This window comes from Psittacula echo (genome assembly GCF_963264785.1).
Source record: "Psittacula echo genome assembly, chromosome: 7".
Lineage (NCBI taxonomy): Eukaryota > Metazoa > Chordata > Aves > Psittaciformes > Psittacidae > Psittacula > Psittacula echo.
In genome coordinates, this window is record NC_137740.1 from 54,762,963 (window position 1) to 54,789,509 (window position 26,547).

Consider the following 26,547-nt stretch of genomic DNA (forward strand, 5'->3'; position numbering starts at 1 on the left):
GGAGACACATCACAAATAGCAAAATGTCACATATTTTAGTACACATCAAAGTGCAATAAACCTGGAGATAGCAGCATATCACAGTGATGTTTCTCCAGTTATGAGCAGCCGATACAGAGCCAGTCCAACTCAACCTGCTAGATTTCCCACCTGACAGAAGATGTAAATACACAGACCTGGTACACCTCTACTCTTCACAGGACGATGACTTCTCCAGAAAGCAGTATCTTATGGTTAAATAAACATGTCAGTACTGTGAGGCTACAGATGATCTCTTAGACCTACAAATCAGAAGTCACTCACATGGATAAAGTCCAAAGGGACAAAGTAGCCAACCAGTTGCTATCTCAATTTTTTTCATTACCTTTGCACTATTGGTTAAATGTCTCCCAGTCAAATATATTTTCCTACTTCATCACCTAGGCTTGTGTCTGGTTCTTTTCCTGGTGGGTGTTTCGGGATCACCTATCACATATATCAATACTGGATACTAAAATTATTCTTTGTGGTCAGAGATTATCCTCAAACTAACTTGGCCTTTCAAAAGCCCTGCACTTTTCCTGCTCTCTTTCACTTTATTCTTCCATTTTATGTTCCATCTCTCTTATGCCAGGATTCATATCTAAAGCTTCTTGATATTTATGTCCTATTAATTATTTTCCATTCTCGTTTTAGTTCCTCTTATCAACCATAAGCAAAAGCAACTTCCATCTGAAGAATTAAAGACTTAATTCTTTCTAGCCATGTAAACAATTAACAATGCTTACGAAAGTAAAATATCAACAGACTGAGGAACCCCCTTTAAATAATCTGTTATATTGATTATACTATAATGATACTCAAAAATAACCCTCTAAATTGAATCCAAGTTAAAAATCTTGGATAAACTACATACCATGAAGTAAAACTAGTTTCTAATCTTAAGTTGTTCCCTTCAGAGAAAGCAAATCTTTGCAATAATAATCATCAAGCTATGCCTCATCAATAACTTCTCCAACTCCTGCAAAGAAAGCATTGCAAAATATATTTCCTCTTGAGATACACAAGATACAGATAATAGACTCTCGAGATACACAAGCCTGCTTTGCTGTCTCGTGTTCAGTGAAGCCCCAGACACTGCTTAGGGCAAGTTTAGGTGTTTGCGAACACAGCGTCTTCATTTAGTCATCCGATTATTCCCAAGACTTACCCACGAGGGAGAGCCTGAATTCAATCTACTCCACAGTTCCCAAACTGGGGTGAATGATGCACATCCAGCTCAAAGTCTGGAAGGGTATCTCTGCTAGGCACAAAGGCCTCAAAGGGAGTAGTGAAGGCTGAGAGGTTTGCCCCAAGAACAAGGATAAAGAGGCAGTCAAATAATCACATCTTCTCTTGTGAAGATGTGAACTGACGTTCCGACTTCCCCCCTCTCACACAAAGCCTTCCACGTGAAGCAGCAGGGGTCTAACAGCCTACGAAGACTCAGTTTTAGCCTGAACAGCTGAAACTCTCTGACAGGCATGTAGGGCTTAAAACAGAAAATATAATTATTTCTCTGGTCCTCTCTGTTCTAATAACTCCGCTGTGGGCTGGTACAGCTCTGGCAGCATGCAGCCAAACCTCAAATCCTGAGGGGCTTTTTCTTCCTAATCTCTGTCTCAGGTCAATATATTACTCTACGTTCACCAACACTTCTGCCATCCCAATTTTGCTTTGCTGAGAAGCACTTCATCTGCTTCAGCACACATTTATTTCTATAAAGTTCAATTTTTCTTAGTTAAAAATGACCAAAATTGCAGTCTTTGATGTACACTGTGTTCCTACATCTAAAATTGAAATGCTCACCCTGTTATTTCTCAACTCTTTCCAGGCAGTGACTCTGCATTTAATGTAAAACAAACTCACAAACAAAACCCTACTAGCAGAGCACAGAATTAAAAAGGATTTTCCTTGCTTAAGCATGGAGCAGTCTCCCCCCTTTCCCACCAGTGCAGAATCAGTAAGTTTTCTTAAAAGTTTATCTCAAAGCAATTAAGAGATTAACTTGCAAAAATAGAGCAGTGCATTCCAGAAGTAAATCTGGGGCAAAAGCTTTACAGAACTCCCTGTAAATATATTATCATTAGGCATAAGGGAGTTTACTCTATGTTTTCAGACCAAATCTCAACACCCATTCAACTGGCAAATTAACTTTGTACTTCCTAAACTCTTGTGTAACATGACTTAGACCTAAAAACAGCTGCTCCATTGATAGTGTCATATAGACACTACGTAGGGGGCTTTTTGCTATAAGCCCTGAACCATGTCAGACATCTACCCTTAGCTTTTTCTGCAGTCACAGACAACATCAGCTGAGCATCTCTGCATGATTGTATGCAATCTATTTCCCTGAAATGGCACTGATTGCAAGTGAGTGAATAAAGTTAAATTCTCAGCTGCTAGTTCAATCATGCCCCTTGCTAGTGAAAAGAAATTTTCCTGGTATGGACCAGGCTAGGTATTACACTGATACTGTACGCAATAAATCTTTGACAGCCAATTGAAGATGAGGGAAGGTGGGATATAATAATCTGACTACAAGCCAGGTTGTTCAGTCTGCAAGCAATCAGTGGCACAAGAAAGGGGAAAGTCCTAGAATGAAGTGCGGGGGGGAAGGAAGAAGTAGGCTTCTGGGCTATTCAAGACGGACACAGACATACTGTGATGGTTTCCAACAGAAAGATAACAGATCAAGACAGGGGATACAGATGCACACACATTCTGCATCTCCCCCGTAGATCCAGTTTAATAAAGCACAATTGATAATTTTTTCTTTTCTTTTTTTAATCTATTATTAGGTTTTTCAAGTGTGTAAGTGTTTCGTAATCAAAAGAACAGTTCCATACAGCCCTTGACATCAAAGGAGAGCAGTTCCAAAGCCATTACAGTATCAAAGTAATATTCTGTGCAGAATCTAAGGTGAACCATTGGAATAATCCTTCTGGGATAGAGATGAAAAAAGTGCTGCATTCAATGTTGCTCAGAAGCATCCAAAGCAATCTATCAAAAAAGCCATAAAAATATTGGGCCACACTTTACTTGATGCATGTACTCACCACTACTATTATTTTCTTCCATTTTCTCTTTGTCTGGTTAGCCACTAATCTTACCTTTGTCTGAAAGTTCCTGCTGTATATAGGAAAGTACCAGAGCTGATTAGTGAGGCACAGGAGGAAATGACCTCTGATGTGCTTCAAATCCATATACCTTTTATATAGTTGAATCATTAGGAAAAAAAAGTGTTATGGCAAAAATAGCAGCATTGTAGCAGCACTAAGGTGAGACTGCCTGATATCAGCAATCCTTCTCATGTGCCCTTAACAGATTTCCACTATGTCAAAGTCAGTTATTAGCGACTTCTCTTCTGCTTATTGAATATGCATTTAATAGTAAACTCTGCTTAACAACAGAAGTTTAGTTTGATAATCAATTTTGATAGAAGGCTTTGGTCACCCAACCAGTCAGCAACATAATTATGCACACTATACAATACATAGAATTCTCCCTTTACCCAAGTGAGTGAAACAGTGGCTTATTAGCAGAAAGGATGGGCAGTTTGGTAGCAGCTGTGGTTAAGTGAACCAAGGAGGTGGCAGAAAAGAGGGAGAGAAGGCAAGGAAAAGTTACCAAACAGGAAAAGCTGTTCCATCTGACAACAGTTGTTAACTTGCTCCTTGAACTCAACATCTGGCAGCATTTTCATCTTCTGTAAACTTGTAAAACATTATGATATTTTAGACAGTGGGAGCTCATTTCCAAAAGAAAATTTTAGCAGTACAAAGAGACCACAAAATCCATCTCTTAGTGGGCCACAGGGTTTTCTAGCTGAGGGGTTGAGGAGGAGAAGGAACACCTTCCCAACCCCTCTGAAGGGTGCACATTTTCCTGCCACTACAGGAGAGAGGTTGGCAGCAGATGGAGTGGGATTCTCTGCCCTCCAGTGAATGCACAACAAAGCCAAGGAAATGAAGCCACTTAGAGGCCATCCCATCCTAATTCCTTCTTCCCTAAGAGTACTGCTAAAGCTATACTGGAGACTGAGCTCGGGGTTAAATGAAGCCAGCAAAGATATCAAATGAGCTTTAAAGAAACTTCAACATTGCCAATATGCAAGCAGCATAGAGTCACTCAGCCACAAAGACTCAGACCCATCGTGTGTGTTGTAGAAACTTTTCAATACCAAGCTTCACTTAGAAATACAAATGAAAAACATCCCTTTAAACTTTCTTACACACTCACATATTGCTGCATGATGGCTGCCCCCAGCATGTGGAATTAACACCTACTCCTTCTGGGAAAGCTTATATTTTAAAATCAAAAATATGTGATTAGGTGAGGATGCCTCGATGACTGCTGAGTAGCTGCAGTGGCAGTGAGCACTGCATTTGCCACTCTCTCTAAATTAGTACCATTCCAAAGCATCGAAAGATCATTAAAACAAAATGCAATCCAAGCCTCCTGTAACCCAAAATGCAATATTCTTTCCTCAGTCTACAACGAGATAGCATGTAATAAACAGCAAACCTGGAACAAATACTAGCCTATACTAGTAGTATACTATACTAGTAGTATAAATACTACTGTAATTAAAATGGGGTTGAAGTACTTGTAAATACTACAGATTCATTAATAACTGTCAAGCCTGGAGAAAACTGGGACCAACTGCAAAATTCATTTATCAAAAGGAAACAAGCAGCTGATAATTTTTCATTATGGTCAAACACAAGATAATGCATTACAGGAAAAATTATGGAAAGCGTAACATTTTTCTTGCTGTATTACATTTGTTCCAAAATTTTTCATAAATTAACTGTAGAAGTAGACATACCTGCAGATGGGCCTTGAAATATTAAGCTCCTACATCAGATAAAGGAAGTTCCAAAAGAAAGGAGCCAGACTGCAGTTTTAGCAATGAAGAAGCAATCTGGAAGACACTGATCCTGATCAACCTCAAGCACCAAGCTTAAGTATGCTTAACCCATAAGTGGGGCTGTCAGGAGACAACCTTACACAACACCTTTTGAAGCAATCTTCATGAAGCTCCGAGTCAAAACAATCTTTGGGAAGTTTATCTGTTTACTGCAGAAAGGACCCCAAGGAAACCCTTTCTAAACTGGGCCACTCCTTTTTCTCATCATAACTGTATTTTCTTTAACCTGGAAGAGTTAAACCTTCTCCTCAATTGGGGATGGATCCTCTGCTGCAGACCCTAGGAGCATCCAGAAGAGGATGCAGCTGAGCAGCTCACAGGATGAGAAAGAGCTGCTTCGGACCTGCAATGAGCTTTCAAGGGAGATGAATTAGCTATGCTATTACTTTGCAGGACTTATTAAACTTGCATTTGCCTCTTCACTCATGCTGGCTGCACACATACAGGGGAAGAGCATACTGCGTATCTTCAGAGGCAGGTAAAGAAATAACAGAGGCTGCGCTTCCAACTATTACTCTATGGCTTGTGATGGATTTAATAAAGCTTTTGTAGATCTCAAACTTCAGGAAAAACAGAGTATCTGAGGGAGAAATGCACTTAGTAGTTGTCACCACGCTGTCCTAGAGGGATCACAATTTGAGAAATCTGTTCATAGATAGCTCCTCCTTAAATCCATGCATGAGAATTTGTGCTTCTAAAAAATCCATGAATTATTGAGGCCTCTGCCTGAAACAAAGTGAATAATCCTGTGTGGTCAAAAACCAAGCAATTACTATGAAATCACAGTGAACTAAGCAGTTCTTTATAGCAAGATATGTGCTTACGTACTTTGCATTTAGCATAGGCCATAACACTAAAGATAGTTATTTATATCTTTACTGCCTTTAATGGCTTCTTACTTTAACTACAGAAAGCAAGCAAGAATCTTAAGAGAAGTGAAATTACACATGGAACCATTTATTACATGTAAAATGTTTCACATACTCACTATACCTCAAATATGGTGCAGATAAAAGAGCACGAGAAACTGAACTGCTCTGGGGACAAGATGGAAGAAGGTAGTTAAAGGAAACGATTTCCAACCTATGGAAAATGTCTTTTTTTTTTGCCTGCATACTTGAGACTCATGTATTCGCCTATCTCCTCTGACTCACTTGTCTACAAGATGACAAGTGACGCCCAGCTACTTTGGCATATCATATTGCATTGTGTCATTCCACCACCTGCCAATGTCAGTGGCCCATCAAGCCTGAGAAATCAAAAGAAGCAATTTGTTAGAAACCAGGAAAAGGGGGGGGGGGGGGGGAGGGGGGAGGAATTTACACATTTTAGACAAAAATAGAAACAGAACTTTTGTATTAATAAATAGACTATGAAATACCAATCTGCAAAAGTAAGTAAGCATGAGTAATATAAGTATCAATGTTATAGGCAGATTCAAGATTTAATAGCATTTCAGTATCTGTGTATTGATAACTGTGTGGAAGACATTATCCATCTCAGAACAAATATGATCCTGCAAAACACTGCTGCTCTTTATACTTTCCTTTAAGGGTGGTAGATCTTGTGATGAAAGAAAAGCTGAAGAAACTAAAAGGTTTTTGTTTTGCTTTTACAAATGTTATGGAACACCAAGCAAACATGCAGCTATCTTTGCTGGCAACAACAAAAGAAGTGCCACTAAAAGAAAAGTGTTTTTTTAAATATCACTGCCTAGATCCTCATTTGTTCCTGAAGGTTAGTGCTGAACCACAGGGAAGTACATTTGTTATACAATTACAGAAAAACCCTTCATTTTCATACAGCCCACATCTATCAACAAAATAGTCTTCAAAAAAAAAAAAAAATCCCTAAAAAAACCCCACTATTTGCTTTGCTCTGCAACGAATATCAATGGACAAAACACAGACAGAGAAAATGGCAAGTTTACCGGTACTACCCAAATCACTTCAAGGTGCAATCCTTTGGGTAACTGTTTTACTTGCAATGCTGCACAAGTACTATTCATAAGAGTGTTTGCTTAAGACCTAATCCTACTCTGTACTAAAGCACTACTTGAGCTCTCCAGTCAGATAACTTTTTCCCCCCCAAAATCCTGCATACTGTGGCCTCTCAATTTTCTTGATAGCTGTCATGTGCAAATTATGTTTTGCAATGAATCCTTCGTGAACGATGTTAAGTAACACAAAGCCTGTTCAGAGACTCCTGGTCCAACTTCTGCATAACTGGGACTGTAGCAAAGTAGTTCGCAATGTTACCACATTCTCAGAATAGAAAGGGATTTGAATGTCCCACTAGGGACATGGGGAAAGAAACCACAAAAGCAAGCTCTTCCTCAAGTCACAGCAGAAGCACATGAGAAAGCAAGCACAAAATTACTTGGAGAATAAGAGAAGTACAAGGTTATCAAGCCAGATGCTGTGAAAAGCGTGTAACATTGAAAGGAAAGATTATCAAAGCACAGAAAAAACCACAGAATACAGCAACACTAAGAGGTAAAAGGCAGAACAGAGAGCTAAGCATGGTGTGAAATGCAGGCTCCCACAGAAATTTGGGATGCTAAAAAAAGGCCAGAAACACTGTAGGAACTGGCTACACTTCAGAAAAAGAACTGAAACCAGAGCTACAAATACACAAGAGGAGGGCAGAAGTTGAGGTTTGCATGCTGCTCCAAAGTTGCTGAACTCCTCTAGGACTCCTGCTCACTTACACAATTTGCTATGAAGCATTATGCCTGAGAACATCTGTCTGTACACGATGGAAACCCATACTGTGCAAGTTGCATGGAAACAGAGACATAACTGGGGCCAGCCTGTACACTCAGGGTCATTAAGGTAGGAAGTGTGCCATGCTTTTCCATATTGAGCAGCAAATCGGGCTTTTCGATAGCAGCCAAGTGATTTTTCAGACATCCAGCTTAAAAGCATCTATGATACCCACCTCCATGTAATAAATACTCAGTACATGTAAGTACATCAAGTTCCTTTACAGCACCCAAAAATGGGTGTCCATTGACAAAGTTCAACAGAATAGATATCCCTATGCCATACATCTTGAAGAAGAGGAGGCACTAACATGACAGAAATAATTTTTGGCCTGTTCCCTCTTAACTAGTAGAAAAATAATTTGATTAACATGAGTGTGGGCAGAGGTGTACAGGAAGCACACACGGCCAAAGGAATGACTTACTGTGCTTTTTTAGGGAGCTCTGGATGCAGAAATTTCTTGCACAAATGGGTACTACAGCCATTAGCTAATTCCTATAAAGACGACTCTGCTAGATACGCTCACTCATTTTGGTAAGACTGGTAATACCCAACATACAAATAAGTTGAGCACAGTGAAGTAGGCCACAGCATCAGTCATTCAGTTATAAGGGCTGGGCGCATATGCAAGTCAGCCTTAATGCACTAAACTAATGCTACATTGCATATAACACACTGTACTACCAGGTAAGAGTGCAGTTACAGGCTACACATGCCAAGTAGCTGCCATTGGGTGAGTTCCTAACATAGCCTCCCTCAGAACAGCTTGTTCAAGGGTCAGTATCCTTGTAGGCAAACAAACAGTAACACTGACAGTACAGATGGACAGATCTACTGTACCTTATCTGGCCATACTGAGCTCAGAAGTACCACTTTTATCCACCTACAAACTAAACAGAACACTACACAAATGAGACTAGCCAGAGATAACGATGTTAGGTCATGCAATCATCATCTGTTAGAGTTTGACACTGAACTTTCTTCAAAAAAAAATATTACGTCGACAAAAATAGGCCCAAGACTACGACAACACATTTGTCATATGACAGTTATATAAACCAATTTCAAATGAGACATGTATATGTTTCCTATTTATGTTCTATAGCAGAGCAAAAATGATTCTGATAAACCTTCAGCAGTGTGTGTTCACTGTAGTTTACATGTAAATTATTTGCAGGGAATAATACATCTCCGAAGACATTTTCATGGACTAAATGTCAGGAATGAAATACTGCATTTCAACTTAGTTAAGCCCTTAAAGAATGTACATAAAAACAATTATTGAGAGGTCTAAAGAACACAGTTGATTTCTTTGCAATTTCAAGTCTGAGGCACTTTATGCACTCAAACAAAAAATGTCTGTTTCAGGCTTTCATTAACTAAAATTATGAAGTTAGGTAAAGATGTAACACTGACTGTATTTTAAGTTTAGGAGAGTACTGCAGAATATCCAGAATATCTGATTTAAAAGAAAGCTGTGATGTAGGACTGCATTTTAAGCACAAAATTTTACACTCAATTCCTGTGAAATAAATCACAATTATGACCTACAATTCTCTCTGCAGTAGCTTGATGGTCCTATACAACATCAGAAATTAAAAATCAGGATGAAATAAAAAGGCCAAATTCCAACAAGAGCCCCATAAAGCAGGCAGAAGTTACATATCAGGAAAGTATTTTGCTGCAGGCAAATGACGGCCAGCATTCCAAATCTACGTGTAAGGCAGCTTACTGCTAAAGTTCATTTAATTAGATGAAAGACTGTAGTCAATACAGAGAATATTCTCACATAGATGCACTACTTAGTTACAATGGGATTTTGATCATTATTATGGCAATTGGATACAACTCTAATAACAAAATCATACCAGGTCTAATTTAAATTTCTCAGATAAAATAAATATAAATCATTGCAAAATTCTCAGAGCACACCATATTAGAATACATATACTGTCCTTAAAAAAGCTTTTGCCAATTTTCAGAGCTATCAGTACTGTTTAAGGAAAACTTTCAATGCTGAAAACAATAAATGCTGAAAACAATAAATGGGAAAAATATCATATCTATGAGAAGTAGTATGTTCCATTTCATGGATATTACTTGAACGTCACCTGTTTCTCTCCATTTGGGAGCACTGTCATCAACCTGTGCTCTTTCACAAAATGAAAAATAAAGCAATTTTCAAATAAAATATTATAAACAGATTTCTTAACATTATAAACTTTTCATTACTAAACAGGCAGAACTTTCTTTTTTAAAGTATTATAGCTCAAAATAATCATCACCTTTTTGTATCATAACAGCTTTAAAAGATGACAGCTTTCTGAATACTGCATTGGTGGAGTTTCATAAGGTTTTCTTGGGATTTGTGACATTGTGAGGGATGGCCAAATATTACAGAATGCCAACAACAGATAAGGGTCAACTGCATGATCCTTTGCCCTTCTAGCTGGAGCTGACAATTCACATCCAACTGCCCACTGCTTCTAAACTCCAGGCAAGTGGGTCATTTCTTCCAATTGGTTATCCCCAGAGAGAAGTAAGAGATGGGGGAGGAAATACTGTGGCCCAGAGGCCCTATACTGGCTGTTGGATCCACAGCCGGTGTCAGCAGGCTTCTATTTAATGATGCTCAAACCAGCACCAGCCTTGCTAACGGCCATACTCACCACTGATATCCACACGCAGGAAACAGGGCTCTGGAAAGACCAAATAATTGCCTCGTTCTGCAGCATGACAATTTTTTTCTTAAAGGTGCACTCCTTGTACTTTATATTCATCGCATCAGTCCTCAGATTTTAACAAAGAAAACATGCTCACACTCACAACAGTGCAATGTGACAGCCAAGGGCAGCAAGTAAACCTGGGTGACTACGGATCAATTTACAAACTTCTGCTATAAATAAGAATGCAGCTTTTTGGAAGCCTTGCTTATATATTTTTATATACATAATGCATATAAAATCATTACTCCATATATATGGAACATTTTAAAAATATAATTTTAAGGTGAGAAGTGTTTGACAAACAAACCAAAAGCCATGAAAAAATAATAGCCACCAACAAAAACACTCCGCAGGAAAATACAAAAGCAAAGCAGGGGAATCCTTGTCCTATTTCTGCTAAGAGGACTGAGTTGTTGAAGTCATCTCCATATCAACATATAAATTACAGAAACAAGATGACTGCACATGGTTCTTCAAATTACTGATTATCGTTACTGGATATTCTATGCAAACTATCTACAAACTATCTATCCCCCCCAAGGCAGGATTTTTCAACCAGACTGTTTCAGCCCCCAAACAGACCTCAGATAAAGGAGGAAGGACAAGCAGCCTTTTTGCTGAAATCAGCCTAGGGTGTACTGCAGCTGGAGACACCCAGATTTTCAAAGCCTATCACAGCATTACAAACACATTTTAAGACCCTTTCTTCCTTGCAAACTCACTAAAACTTTTTAAGGTGTCCTCAGAAAACTGTCTTATGTCTGTCTAGGAGAGCTTCTGCCCTGGAGAAAATCCCTTCCAGCTACAGGTGGAAGCATTGCGGCTCCTCAGAACAGACTCAAGCAAGAAGTTGCTTCTTTGGCGTTGGAAATCAGTGCAACTGTATTTGGCTCTCCCTGCGCTTCTGAAAATAAACTTTGAATTTCCCCCAGTCAGTGAGGAAAAACATAGCAGAAATAATTTTAGTCCTAACAGATCACAGTATGGAAAAATTATATTCCAAAATAATTCTTTGGTTTAGAATAAGCAAAAATAATTATTGCTAAGAATTCATATTGAAACCTGCAAAAATATATTACCCTTTAGGGTATTCTTCCACAAAAGTAAAAGCTCTGAATCATTTGCAACTCCTTTTGTGTTTTGAATTATATTAAGTCCTTACAAATGACTGAAAATCAGAAGAAATTCTACCCTGGTGAACTTCACGTGTGTTCACACAGTACCTCTAACTTTCCTGTTTCCCAGCATCAGAGGGTCTGACCAACATGGCTGATGCTGGGAAGCAGAAGAACAGAGCAGCACTGCTAGCTCCATCCTTTGCCAAAACCTGCTTGGAAGCAAATGCTACAGGAGGCACACTTGGTGACCACATCCCCTCTGCTGCCTGTGCTGCACTGATGTGGAATGAGGCAAAGGACCCCAGCTGCCAGACAGCCCAGACAGCTGTGATACCCCATGAGCAGGTCTAGCAAAACTCATGCCTTGTAAAAGCCATAGTACAAAAATCATACAGCACCACCAGATCAGTTACTGTTAAATGATAAAATATCAATAAATTATTCTTGGTTTAATGAAATTGTCTCATAAGGTTGAATTTCTGACAAATTTGGAACTGAACCCATTTGTCATATTCTTTATTTGATTCCAATAAATTTGCTGTTAGAAGTTTCAAATTTTGAGTTCTCATTTAACACATGGAAAATGTAACCAAATCAAATATTACTCTGGAAACTGACTCCTATCTTCCCTCCACCCCCTATCATTTTCCTCCTATACTCAGTTTTGATAAATATCTCTAGGCAAGTTTCCATAGGTACATCAGAGTAAAAGTAGAGTTCTCATAACCACCAGTTATTCTGATGGCTGTTAGCTTCCCTCCTATCTGATACCTGGTAGTAAGCTACCTTCCCTCAAGGCAGGCTCCAGAAGACTGAAACGCAAAGTTATGTTCAGGATCCAAACCTCTCTGCTTCACCAGGGCAAGCAGAACTGTGCCCTGCTGAGAAACATCTAGTAGATTTAAAAGGTAACACTGAGAACATCCAGGCCATAAACATCACAGAACTTTTAAATCAAGTTTTACTGCCAAAAGCTTTATTTTACGCTCAAGTAGTAAATGAATATAGTGCACATGTCCATATAGGGTGCTGAAATACTACACAAACATCTATTCATTTGCAACAGCAGTTTCAGAAAATAAAACAGGTTCTCTGTTTGTTTCAGTATTTCACTTACCTTTCTTGCAATACAAAGAACATTTGAGGAGAGGCAGGAGGAAAAAAAGCAATGGCATGATTTGTAGCTGAGGAGTTTATGGCTGAAAACAAAGCAAGCAAGGTTTACAGTGAAGCTAGCTAAGCACTGGTGGAGGCTGACCACAGAAGCTGCACAATCTCTATCCCTAGAAGTTTTCAAGACCCAGATGGGTGAAGCCCTAAGGCCTGGTCTGAATTCAGCACTGACTCTGCTCTCAACAGGACGCTGGACTACAGACCTCTCTCAAGGTCCTTTCCAACCTGAGTCTACAATGCAATTCAAGCACAACAGGCAGCCAAATTAAAACAAAACAATGAACGTTTCCCCCATTCTTCCCTGTCCCAGCAAAACCTGAACAGAAAATGCAATACTCATCTTTAATGATCATCACACCAGCATGACTGAAATCAAAGAAACAACCAGCAAATGAAGTGTACAGAAGAGTACCAACATCACATTAAAAGGCAAACTAAGAGCTTTTGCATGATTTAAAATTCTCCTTGTAAGAGCAAACACATTTTTAATGCCAAACATGTAAAGAGCAATTAACAACTGCATAACAATACCAAAGATCTTCATAGTCATTTTTAAATAGGAGATTTCCTCTTCATACTGAGAAAGGACACTACAGGAACATAAGCAAGGTAGCATCAACATTTTACGTTCTATCAGCCCTCAATACACTGGCAGTGCTATGTCCCCAGCAAGTTCCCCAGGGAAGCCAGAGAACGAGGAGATAGGAGCTGGAGAGGAAGCAGCAAACCCCAAATTATGTCAACCTTGGGGACCATTTCTGTCCAGTTTTAGACCTCTTTCTATTGCTAGTATTTGAATGCAAGGCAAGCGAACTACCAGGAAGGACTCAATGCACCCGATTTATTCATTTATTTTTATTTCTTCATTTATTTTGATTTCCATATGAACAGAAGATTTCAATCAGACCAAAGGTGTAAGGCCTCCGCTCATCATTAAGGCAGCTGAAGAAATTAACTAATGGTATGACATGGTACAAACTGGTAACAAAACCCAAACACAAAACCTGAAAAGTACTTAAAAAAGTCTTGTTTTGTGCCAAAAAGCAACTGATCCTCTACAAGAAACAAATTATTCTGGTGAAAATAAACAGTGATTAAATGCATGTATAACCACATACACCACCAAACAATCTGACATTCAGCTCTACATCCTACAGTCCCCAAACCCCAAAATTCCTAGGCTATGGAGAATTTTGCTTCTCAATATCAACATATATATGAAGATAATTAAGAGCAGTCAAAGGTCAGGCAATTTATCAAGAGTTCATCTCTGCAAGCATACAGTCTTCCAAATCTGAAAGCCTCCTACAACTGTGAAGTCAATTAGTACACCTATATAGAAAACTATGCGGTGCACCACACAGGCAGATCTCATTTGGCTTTAAATTAGGGTAGCGTGGACAGAGAAGCAGCACAGCACAGAGCTCAGTTCTAGACCTAGAACTTATTCTACAGGACAAATAAACATTGTGCTGTTGATAAGAACTTGCAGTATTGCCTTGTTTGCTGCTGGCTCAACTGTATCTACGCTACCGTGCAGCGTAATACAGCAGTTCAGTTACGCAAGATACAGAGAGCAGCAAATAAGAGAAGACAGTGCAATGGTGGGACAGTAACAAAAAGGAGCATTGTGCCTAACACTCTGGATTCAGCCAGTGAAACTTTTAAGCACATCCTTATTGCAAGCAACATAAAAGCACTGAAATCAAGTTGCTATAACAAGAAAACAAGTGAGAACTGTATGTGCAGAAACAAGACAAAATTGCATACAGTAAATACAAAGAAATGAAGGGCAAATCTTTATATCTGAAGCTGTAGAAAACTAATCAAGGCCCAAACAGAATCTGATCCAGCTCTACCAAATTTGGTAACAGGCTCAAGTCTCTCAAAACCAAACCAAGTAGTAATTTGGCGGAGTTCCTTCTTCAGCACATGAAACAGCTAAAGTCCAATGACAGCTTAGTCCTGTCAATTTTGATACTTTGAAGGGAGAAAAGATGTCAAAGTGACATAGATTAAAACAGTGAAGATAAAAGATAAGAAAGAACACAGTGAAGAGGGCTAGAATCTGATATGACTAACTCTGAGACATTTGATACGCAGGCATGGGAGATGTGTCAGAGATAGAAAGGTTGCGGCCTTGGAAAACAGGCAAGTAAAATTGTCAGGGATGCTAAAAAACAGTCTTAGAGAAAGTTAGGAGGAAGAATTAAATTTCTGAATCTTAACAGGTCTGAAACTGTGACTGGAAACTCAAGGAATTGTGCAGAGACAGAACTATGGGAGAACCAAACTGCAAAAGGAAGCACTAGATTTTGGGGGTATTCAAATTACAGTGTAAAGCCAAAAACCTGGAGGCAAACTGGAATGAGGATGTTCAGTTACATGAAATTAGTGGATGACAAACAGAGACTAAAGGGCAAAGTATTAGAATTAGTTAAGATGACAGGTGCCATTCCCTGTAAGACAGAGGAAAGAGAAACTTTGTTGCAAATGAAGGAAAGAAGAGGAGGCTTTAAAGAGGAAGAAATTGTTCAATTTAAGGAATGAGAGGCATAAAAGAGAAATAAAAGAGGCAAACTTGTACATACAAGAGAAAAAGAAGCCCAATTCAGAAACAGATTCTGAGAATGAAAAACAATTTTGAAAAGGATCTAGCATGCAAAATATCAGGTTTGGTTTTGAAGATACATTTTGTATCAAGAATGGAGAACTAAAATGAACAGCAAATCCACAACCAAGCTCAACAAGAGAAAGGAAGTGGGATAAAAATGGTTAAAAGTCCATTTGGAAAGAGAATCGGAACAGGTAAAGCAAAGCTGAGTCCAAAGCTGTGTTGTGCTGACATATTCTTCAGAGATATTCGGAAAGGCAGGAATGGAAATTAAGAAATTAGAAGAAAAAATGTCTGGGGAGAGGAATGGAGACAGGGTAATGTGAGACACAACCAAAGAGACCACGTATAGAGAAGCAGAGAGAGATGAAAATGAAGACCAATGAGTCAAAGGAAGTGAGCTCAATGAAGGAAGGAGGCAGCTGAGAAGAGTGAAGGAGTCAGAAAGGTTAATAGACAGGAGATCCCAAAAGGAGTGAGTGACAGGGTAGAGGAGAGAGAAAGACAGATAACCTGAAAGAGAACAGGCAGTGATCAGAGAAAGGGAATTTAGAAATGAGATATAATAAAGTGAACAGTATTTAGTAAAGACAAGGTCATGGGAATGATTGAAGCAGTGAGAAAAATCTGTCTAAAACTAGAAATCAAAGACTGGAAAAACAGAATGAAGAACAATGGAGTTAAGTAGTTATTGGGGCTTGGGGGGAAATAGGGATTGCCCATGGTGAGGGATAAAATTTGAGAAGACACAAATGGGTTTGAGTTTAGCAAAGTCACAAAGTGGTAAACTAATGGTGACTAGGAAAACTAGTGAGGATAGAGCAGACAACAGGACAGATGAACCGGAAGCAGAAGACAGGAATCGCAGAACTCCAGAACTCACTATAAAAGGGAAACAATTTTTTAAAAGCATCAACTCTAAAAAAAGGTTCAGGGAAGGAAGTGAAGTTTGAAAAAAGAACCTTTAAAACTAACATTTGAGTTTGGAAACATAAGTAACACCTCACTGGGCATGCCCAGCACCTGTATTTCCTTCCTTGGTATTACTAGCCAGAAATGTTTAGTTCTTCACCCAGACCAAACCAGAGATCAGAAATTCAGAAGACCAGCACTGCCACTGGCTAGATGATATGGGGATACGGCAGCCTTGGAAAAACTTCTGACTGTTCAGGAATATTAAAAATGATACGAAAGCAGTGATTTGAACTCTGCTACCCAGCACCTTTACTTCCAGATTAAATTAACTCTCCACAGTGAAGGCCTTCATTGACTCTCCTTCACATCAAGCTCCTGCTCCTAGGAGCTCAAACACCTGATGCAGCATTCGCCACCAGCACTCAAATTCAGCCATTAAGATTCCCACCTTGCTTTATAGCAGCAAAGACAGAGACTAAGGGGACAGATTGTTGAAAACGAACATCACAGTGATTTTAGGTCCCATGCAGAGGTTATCTGAGAATCACTGGCATAAGAAGACCTTTCTTTCCAAGTCTCTGTCAAGAATTTCACTTTGTAGCTTTCTTAGATGTTTCTAACGCTATATTTCATCTTCTTGTATATTGGCATGTTTTTAGTTTCTGTTCATTACAAAAAGATGACATACTTCTACTGCCCGCTTGTACAACTGGTAGCTGGATCATTAGAGTGCAACAGAAGAGGGGAAAAAAACCCCATTATTCCCTGCTACCAAACCACTGATACACAGCAAGTATAAAAAATGAGGTGAGCACATCATTTCTGTACACCCTACTGATTACTATTTATTCATGTTTGTACTCAAGTTTCACTCAAAATTACTGAAGTTACATAAAATAAACATACCTATAAACAAAAGTTCACAGGACTGGGGCCATATTGGGAGCTCTTTGTTATTCTTACGGGTTTCAGATATTTTTGTATGTTTTGAAAATAGTTTTAGATTTCTAAATTTCAGATGCCAAGAACCCAACTCTTTTGGGTTAACTGTGACTATATGTGAATGCTCCATCCCTGGCGGTGTTCAAGGCCAGGTTGAATGAGGCCTTCGGTGGCATGGTTTAGTGTGAGGTGTCCCTGCCCATGGCAAGGGGGTTGGAACTAGATGATCTTAAGGTCCTTTCCAACCCTAACTATTCTATGATTCTATGATTCTACATCTGATGTAGTACTTTAGATAATTTTTTTACAAATGGTATGAACAAGATTATTTGAATGTACTGTCTTTTGTTACAGTCAAGAAAACTCACCTACAACCAACTACCAGAAGCAGTAAACTGTTCACAAAATGGGTAGTATATACTGTAACATCAATATATATCTGTAACAGGAAAAGTTTTAAAATATCATAGAAGTACTATATTTTTACATTATATTTAATATCTGTATATTTTATTTCTATTAGACTACTGCACAGCAGGGAGCTTTCAAGACAAGACAAAGATTTTATGCAATGTCATTCAAAGCACAAAGTTCACTCACGAAGCAAGTTAATACTGTAGCATTACTGAAATAAAAGGAGGTAATCAGACATTTTGGGTAGAAATGCAACACATTCTGTTTGAAGAAAATAAACATGTAATGCCATACCTCAAAATAAATAGTGTAAATGTCATCATCAACAACATATGAAAAAGCAAATGGTGTTTTATACAAGAAAATATTTTATAAGTGTATCACACACATGGGAGTGTTACAACAGACTTATTCTCATGTTACCAGGTGGTTTACCTAATGGATAGATTTTACAATCCCCGGTTATACAAGCAGTTCTACTAACCCGTACAGGCTTCTTAATTATAAAGTTTGGTACCAGAGTCATCTGTACCATTCACTTTACAGATTTTCAGATAGGAACAACTACTTCTTTTCCTCAGCACAAGATTTAATCATGAATACTAAGAAACCAACAACAACATTTAAATGCTGAAGTATGCACATCTGTTAAATCTTGACTCTTTCTTTACTCAACATATCCTTCAAGACAGTAGGAGTAATAATAATAATAATAATAATAATAATAAAAAGCTATCACTGATTTCTTTTAGGGAAAGTTCAATACTTGCTGCACAATATTAATGCAAATAGCCTGACTGTGTTGGGGTTTTATTTCAGTGATTTTTATAGTTGTTTTATATTTCAGAAAAAGAAAAAAAAAATAGTTTGAACACTTGTGCGTATTAAGAGCTAATCCTGTCGGTCAGGCAAGTACTACATTTTCCAATACAAACCGTTTTGTTCAATGATATAGGAACTACTGTTATAGAATATAACCTTAATTTTTAAAGTTCAATAATCAGATAATACATGAAAGCAAATCTAGAGGCTGCTAGATACAAACCAAGGTTTCTCCAATACTTCCTCCCTATAAATTGTTCCACTGAAGTCCTACAAGATTAAGTATACATAGAAGCTAGGAAAAAACCCTGAAGTTTCATTCTACAAAATCTGGAAACAGAAACAAATGTTTTATGAAAGTATTAAAAGAAGCTGATGACCTGGCACATACCATTTAAAAACTCCTCTATTTTGCCAAATACAGTTTCCACAGTATTTGCAGTTTTAAAAGTACAAAACCAGAAAAAACCTTCAACAAGCTTCAACATTTCATCCACAAACCCTGCAGCTGGATTTTTATTCTTTGAGCACTAAAGCAAATCAAAAATGAAAGCTGCACAAAGAAAAAACAAAACAAAACTGAGCATGCAGGGACTCACTGCACACATAACCTACACTGCTGCTTTTATTTGAACTAACTTCTTTTTCCCACATAAGAGAAAAGCTTTAACTAACAGCTTCTTAACAATATCACTGATAATAATCATGTGTTAACAGTTCTGTATAAAAAGTTCAGTCTTGAAACTCAAGAAATTTCAGTCCATTCTCCATATTTACCACATCTAAAAAAAAGGCACCTTCCTTCCTTAACAATAAAAATATTATTTAAGCATATCCAAAAAGGTCTAACAAAAATATTTTGAATTTCCTTTTCAACCAATAATGTATTTATAAAACATTTTGCATATTTATTTCCCAAATAAAGAAGTGGCAACTTTCTCTTCAACATAAAAGCTAAAAATTACTGCTGCTAAATAAAAAACTAATGATCAGGTTACCGTATACAAAACCAGATATTCATGAAGAATATATTTTGTTATACTACTACACTATAATTATTTTTTCAAAATATTTGTGTACTTAAGAAAAAAAAATTAAATATACCTTAAGGTCATTCATTATTATTTTAAACACAAAAATCTACAAACACTGACATATATACAAACAGTTGGGAAGTTGTAAAAGATCATGTCTTTTGATCGGACCTTCTCATAAACGCTAGCCTCAAAAGAATCCTATTTCCTAGAAGAAGCATCTGCATGGTTTTAAGACTTAACTATGCAGACTCCTATTGCCCCAGGGCAGTGCTGTACAAGCCTATTGAAAGCGATCAGATCACAGAATCAATACCTTAAATTTTCCCAGAAAACCTCCAACAAATGTTTTATGTGCATTATGAGAGAACAACAAAACAAAAAGGGATGTTACAAAAACGTTTTCCCCATCACATTTGGCAAGCAGAATCTTATCGCCTGTCTACTCTTACGCTGAGAACTGCAAACTACAATTTAATATAAAATACAATAGCCTTCTATAATAATCATGTTCCTCTTAGAACAAAGATTAAAACAAAGTTAACTGGGCTGATTCATACCTTCCATAAATTACTAAAAAGGTGAGAGATTCAGACATTTTGCTTCGGGATAATAAGCCTAATATCTGTATCACGTGCAAAAGTGCAACTGTGTTTTAGAACTGAGGTCCAACTGAATACAATTTTGGTATTAAAGAAAATTACCTTGAACCCACTTAACATGGAAAACAGTGGTTCTTGATATCTTTTAAAGTTACATTTTACATATTTAAACCTGTTGTATAACTGCAAGTTAGTAAAAAATAAGAAAAACCAGAAATCAACAGAAAACAACAAAGCTTGTATATAAATTGGTTTACAACTCAAAGCACAACAGTCAGCTTCAAATAATTACATTTGTGTAACACAAAGAGGTGGGATGATTTGTTTAAAGTACTTGGTTATTTCTGCTGTTTTCTTCATGATCTGATGTCTGTTTAGCTGCTCGCAGTGTGTGCATGCATACGTTTCGCTACATCATAGACATAGGTTATGTCTGGTCGCTTCTCTGGATCCGGGTTGATGCACATATTAACTAATTGTCGCAGCTAGGAAAGGAAAATAACATGACAGGATCGTTGGCCTTCTTACAAGCAATATTTGTGCATTATCAAACTCAAATTAATCAGACTGGCAAAAATTAGCCAAACAGCAATTCTGCATAAAGACACACTCAACCCTCCCTCTCTCAACACACACTGCTCAGTTGCACAGACAAACTGATGAGCAAACTTAAGTTCTAATCATTTTAGCATACAATTTTAGACATGCGTTTAGTCCCATTAGACATCATTTTTTCTGCTTTTGGAGGGCTACGCCTGCAAACCCCAGAAAGCTGAAACTAGTGTGGAAAGAAGGTAAATTAGGACTGCTTGCTCCATCACTCCTGACACAAGAGTTAGCCAGCAGTAAGTGACATCACTGTGTGACAGGTTCCAACAAACAAAAGGCAACAATTCTAACACAAAGTTAACCTGCAGAACTCCTTGCTGCTAGAAGCTACCACTACACACACACTCAAAAAGCAACTGAACAAATTAAACACACTTAGGGTATTTAATACAAAGACTCCACCTTTGAGGAAATATCTGAACTAAAAACTGGAAGCTGGAAAAGTATTTTGCCAAAGTACCACATTATGCTGGCCCTTTGTTGCCCACATTATACTTGCCCAGTGTTGGAGACATGATACTGAATAAATAACTTTTCATCTATGCCCCTGTATCTATTCTTAGGATTAGATCAGTGATTTTTTTTTTTCTTTGTGGAAAGAAACACGTAATTAACAAACATGTTCACAGAAACTTCTATTTGGGAATAAACAAAGCACTATGACTAGAAAGCTCCATGTTTCCACAAGTACCATAATTTACTGGGCTTTCTATAATGCACATATTCAGCAGAAGCAACCCCAAAGAGCTTCCACACCACCTGGATACTTCTCATTGCCTGCACAAACTGGCAGAACAGTTGCAGGGTTTTCTTCCTCCCTTGATATGCCTAAAAAACCTACAACATTAGAACTTAATGTATTGTCTGGAGAACCTTTTGACGGGGCATGTACTTTCAATAGTGTTAATCTCCTAAGCACTTTTCAACATGGAACACACCTGCTTCATGTTGACTTGTTAAAACTTTTACCATCCTTTGCAAAAGCAACTTAACTCTGAAGCTCTTCCTTTATGCTTTTAAGGAGCTTTGACAAATCCTCCTCTATCTCCTTATAGCACTGGGGAGGGCAGACGTGAACAAGCAAACAATAAAACACCTTGCCAGCCACCCTTCTATGAAAAAAAGTAAAGTTTGGCTCAGTCCCCCTCCCAATATTATTAAGTATGATGACTGAAAAAAGTCCATAATTATTGCAACTAACACAGAGCAACCTCATCATTATCATTATTCAAAAGTAACATGTCCTGCATATTCAAACCTGCCATCAGACAGCTTCTTTCCTGCTTTTTATAAAAAGACCAAGAAGGATTTTCAATTATAATTACACTCCTTTCACTTTTCAGAAGATTAATTTAAACGCCCAGGAAGTCCAGAAGTAAAAAAATAGTGTGTACCACTATGATAACTTCCTCCATTAGCCCTTGCAGAAGCATTATGAACTGTATACAGTGTACAGGTTTTTATATTTAACAATACAAAAATGATATTACTAGACATCCACCTTCTTTAGCAAGAAGAGCTTAATATTTAAAAATGAGATCATTAATTCTGAAGATAGCAGTCAGATTGCTGGGTTTAAAAGAAACATCAAATCAAAATAATCTGTAACACACTTGCTATTTGAATCTTAAATATGTTATGTATATTTTGACTAATGGAATTATAAAAGCCACCATATTGCTGCTAGCAGCAGCAATAAATAAAATACAATACCACTGACAGGAAAAACTATTAGCCTGTACTAACTCCTAAATACCTGGAGACTAGAACACTAGAAAGCATGAACTACTTTAAGAAATAATTATTTCCTATATGTGTACAAACACGCAAAGCAAAACCATCTACTGTAGAGGCAGCAGGTGGGCCACAGTGTAAGCAACAGGCACAATGTACTACTAACAGAGATGAGCAGCTTGCTATTGCAACAACTTAGCCTGCACGGAAAACAGGAAAGTCCAAAGAAAATGTAAAACCTCAAGACTGAAATTAGATTTAAATAAGTGAACTTTTTTTTAAAAAGAGAATACCAGCGTAATTTATCTGCAGAATATGCTCAGAAGTACATGTTAAAGGCTTTAGGTCCTATTAATTCCTGTAAGTACACTTGCAAAAATCATTCACCTACGTGGCTTCTCAATTGCGCCTTTTTGCAGCTTCTTATTTCTTATTCTTGTTAAAATGCATATATAGCTACCTTTGTTAGGATATAAGAAAGGATATACAAGCGTACATTTACATTAAGGGACAGTCACTGAAGCACTTTACTCAGAAATTCTCTTCCCAACTTAGTGCAAGTGGCAAGCACAATTAGTAACAAACCTTCACTACAAGTGTAACAAAACAAAGCAGAATGATATAGACCTCTTTTGCCTATGAGTCTTAACATTTAAGTGCTGGCCACTGCTATTACTGCAAAATCTCCTTCCCCGTCCCCAGTCCAGAATCTCAGTTGTAAGGCAGGAATGCTGAGATGGCTATGCCTGAGACACTGCACAGTGATAGTGTAGATTCCAGAGTAATCTCAAAATCCTCAACTCTTTTGAGCCTTGTTATTGAATAGCAAACCTTTGGGAGAAGGTGAATTAATTTTGCTATGCAGTTTGAAAACAATTACACAGAAAGACAGTCTTTCAGGACTGAAACTGGGACTATGATGGATACTAATTCTTGGTTACAGTACTATTCCTTTAACTCCTATAGGAATATCCATTTCAATAAGCCTGGAATCCATTTGTCAAGCCCTCTAGTATTAATAACATTTCGAACGTAGCAGAAGAGCCCAACAGTACCATGGGAAGAGGCACTGGGATTCTGAAGTCAGACTATCATTAGAGTTAGAGTAATTTTTATTATCTGGCACAGACTGGCCAACAGGCAGAGCAGACTTATGACTGAGCTGGAGGGACCTCCGGTTGCATCCCCAAGCTGCAAACTTCCTCGGCTGCTTATTGTTCTTAACCTCCTCGGTGTACTTAGCACAACAACTGCCTTTAGCCTGGAGCTTAGCCTGACACTGGAGCGGTGGGACACACTTTCTTTAACTCTCGCAGGTTTTTCAGCTATGAAAGAAATAATTATCACTTGAGTCAGGAGGAGGAGGGGAAAGACAGAAATAGGGCAGGCAAGCACTTTGCATCGTTAGCCAGCTGAAAAAGAAATGTTTAGATATGAACTTTTGGATGAGAAAAAAGCCCTATTCTTACTTTTAATAGGAGGCCTTCTTGAAGCCTATCCTCAGCGTTATTCTCAAGACCTTCTGCTGGCAACTCACTGCCATTGTGAACTTGCTGGCTCATTCAGCTTTCACATCTGGGTGGGAGGTTGGTTATGGACTTTAGAAATGCACCTCAATCAACGGATGATTTAAAAACTTCATCTGTTATGAAAGCAACATGATATTGGCTAACAAGATTTTAAGAGTATTGATTGGGGGTGGCAAGGGATCCCCAGCTTTGAATTACCTAAAGCAGAACAGCTTTCAGTAAATGCTGAGTACTCACCTAAATATCAGATGTTCTTAAGCAATATTCAAAAACTGAGATGCCCAAAGTTGTAAAACATTTGAAAAGCTTGGCCTGTCACTGTAATGCTGAAGCAATAGTTTGTGAAATTAGGATTTTCAATCAAAGGTTCTTAAAAAAATGTCCATCTGTCCATCAATCTTAAGGTACATCTTTCTGTCACTGTTCTCTGATGGTACAGATATAATACACTACTAAAAGGCTGGTCTTACACAAAGTTCAAAATTCAAAAAGAGTCACATCTTAAAATTCATTAGAATTTACCTACAAAGTTTCTCTAACAAGCACTTGTCTTGTATTTTGTGACGAAAGTATTTACACCTCTATAGAGGATGCAGAGATCAACACTCAGTGAAATTCTTCATTCAGAAAATTCTTTGTTATAAAATACAAAATGAGTTTTGCTGTTCTGTGATCTCTGATCTTCACTGCTCACCGAGTGCGCTTCTAACCCGGACAAAGGCTTGATTCTAAATGGCCAATACAGGTGAAACATTAGGACAGTATCCTTACATGACAGATAATACTTTGTTTGCCTTTTTTTTTTTTTCAGTTCATGCCAGCACAGTATTTTTTCATACAAGTAAAAAGTCTATTTTAGGTCTATTTTGGTGCAATAACTAATAAACATACCTATTTTTCCATTTACTTTAGAAGACGTAAGTCTTACTTTCAAAACATAAAAATGATTAGAGACTCCATAGTTGATTACTTCTTTCAAGTAACTATTTTCATACCTATCTTCATACCCACCATAGCTCTGATCCTTTCATTATGTTTTAAAGTAACTTACACGTATTTTGTAAATAGCTGCTTATCCAAGGTGTCTGCTTTGAAATAAAAGAAAAATATAGAATGTTTTGCTTCGAATCTGTTTTGAACACTAGAAACTATGTGGATGCAACTCGACGGTGGAATCTCTTCCCCCATCCAAACCTTCTATCTGGGCCAGACTTTGATATTTGCCCCTTGGCTGGGAATCCGCATACCCAACTTCACACTTAGCTGCAGTGAAGTAGCCCTGCAGGCAGGACAACTTCAACGAACCACTAGTGGTATCATCATTAAAATCCTGCTGAAGGTCACCATGGAAACCGCCTGCTGAGGCTTCGCTGCTGCACTCTGCATCTCCTAATCAGCTACCATGTGAAATGCAAATTCAGACAGTCTGAAAATTAGTCAAGAAGAATAGAGGATGAGGATGCAGATATGTGAAATATTCATGTGCTTCATGGAAAAAGGAAGACAGCATGAATGACACAACAAAGAACGGCCCCTGACATTCTTGCTATCATTTTGCATTATTGTTCACACCCTACTGTTATTTTTAGGCCTCCAGTTCTGAAGTTGGTTATGTGAACTGCCATATTTATAGTCTACAATAAATAATAATTAAAAACAGCCAAGGTAAAATGACTAATTGGAAAACCCACAAAGAGGTATAGCATAGAAATTACACAATAGATCATTATTTCATCCTTTGTAAGATCACTGAGTTATCTTTTTAAGTCCACTTTGTTCCATAAAAGGGGAAAAACTGTTGCCATAAACACAAAACAAACCACTGGGCAGTAATGTTTTATTAATAGTCCAATCACTGTCTTTGAATGCAAAAAAAAATTTAAGGTGCAGAATTACAACCCCTACTCGATAACTGAAATTGCACAACACTTTATGTTTATTAAAAGTACTTCACTGCTTGTGCTTATTTGTGTTTTCAAAGTAATCTTTAATTCATGTAGGCTGAATTCAATTAGAATTGGTTACTAATATGTGTTCTTTGGTTTACAGCTTCTAGACATTTGCCCTATTCTTTTCAAAGTGGGAAAGTATTTCAAAACTGGCACCTCAGAACATTAACAAGCAAGCATTTATATTTTTCTTTCCATTACATTAAGAAAAATATTTATTTTGTTTCTTTTCATTTTAGGGCTAAAAAAAAATCAAGTACTCCCTTTACATGTATTAATGATGGTAAAGAACTGTTACCTATCAGCTTAAAACACTGCTGCGATATGCATGAGTATACTGTTCAAATTCAATTACATTATGTCTGCCTATATTTCTCTGAAATTTACGACTAGCGTTGCCAAGAACTCTTGCAAAAGAACTGCCCCCCAATTGTATGAAACAGCATATCCCAGTTTTACAATGCAGACAAATGGGAACTAAACAATTCATTTTTACTAGTGAGTTACATTATATCTATTTTAATGCAAGCCCCTAGAGAAACAAGGCTAGTGCGCTAATTTACTGTGCAACATAAACTTGCATAGTTGTGCTTTTAGAGAAGCACACTATAGATGGAAGACTCAATCCCATTCTGGCATGTAGAACATAT

The 26,547-nt window shown here is 37.8% G+C and overlaps 1 protein-coding gene across 1 annotated transcript in view; it reads right to left on the minus strand.

Moving 5' to 3' along the window:
* Nucleotides 1-20,450: 20,450 nt before the first annotated feature.
* The window catches only part of NEK7 (NIMA related kinase 7), a gene marked incomplete at its 3' end in the record, with an annotated part of 66,557 nt that continues 60,460 nt past the window's right edge, over nucleotides 20,451-26,547 (minus strand). The window contains exon 10 of the mRNA XM_080622641.1: nucleotides 20,451-20,561. Within this exon, the coding sequence (XP_080478767.1) occupies nucleotides 20,451-20,561 (111 nt within the window). The remainder of the gene's footprint in view (nucleotides 20,562-26,547) is intronic.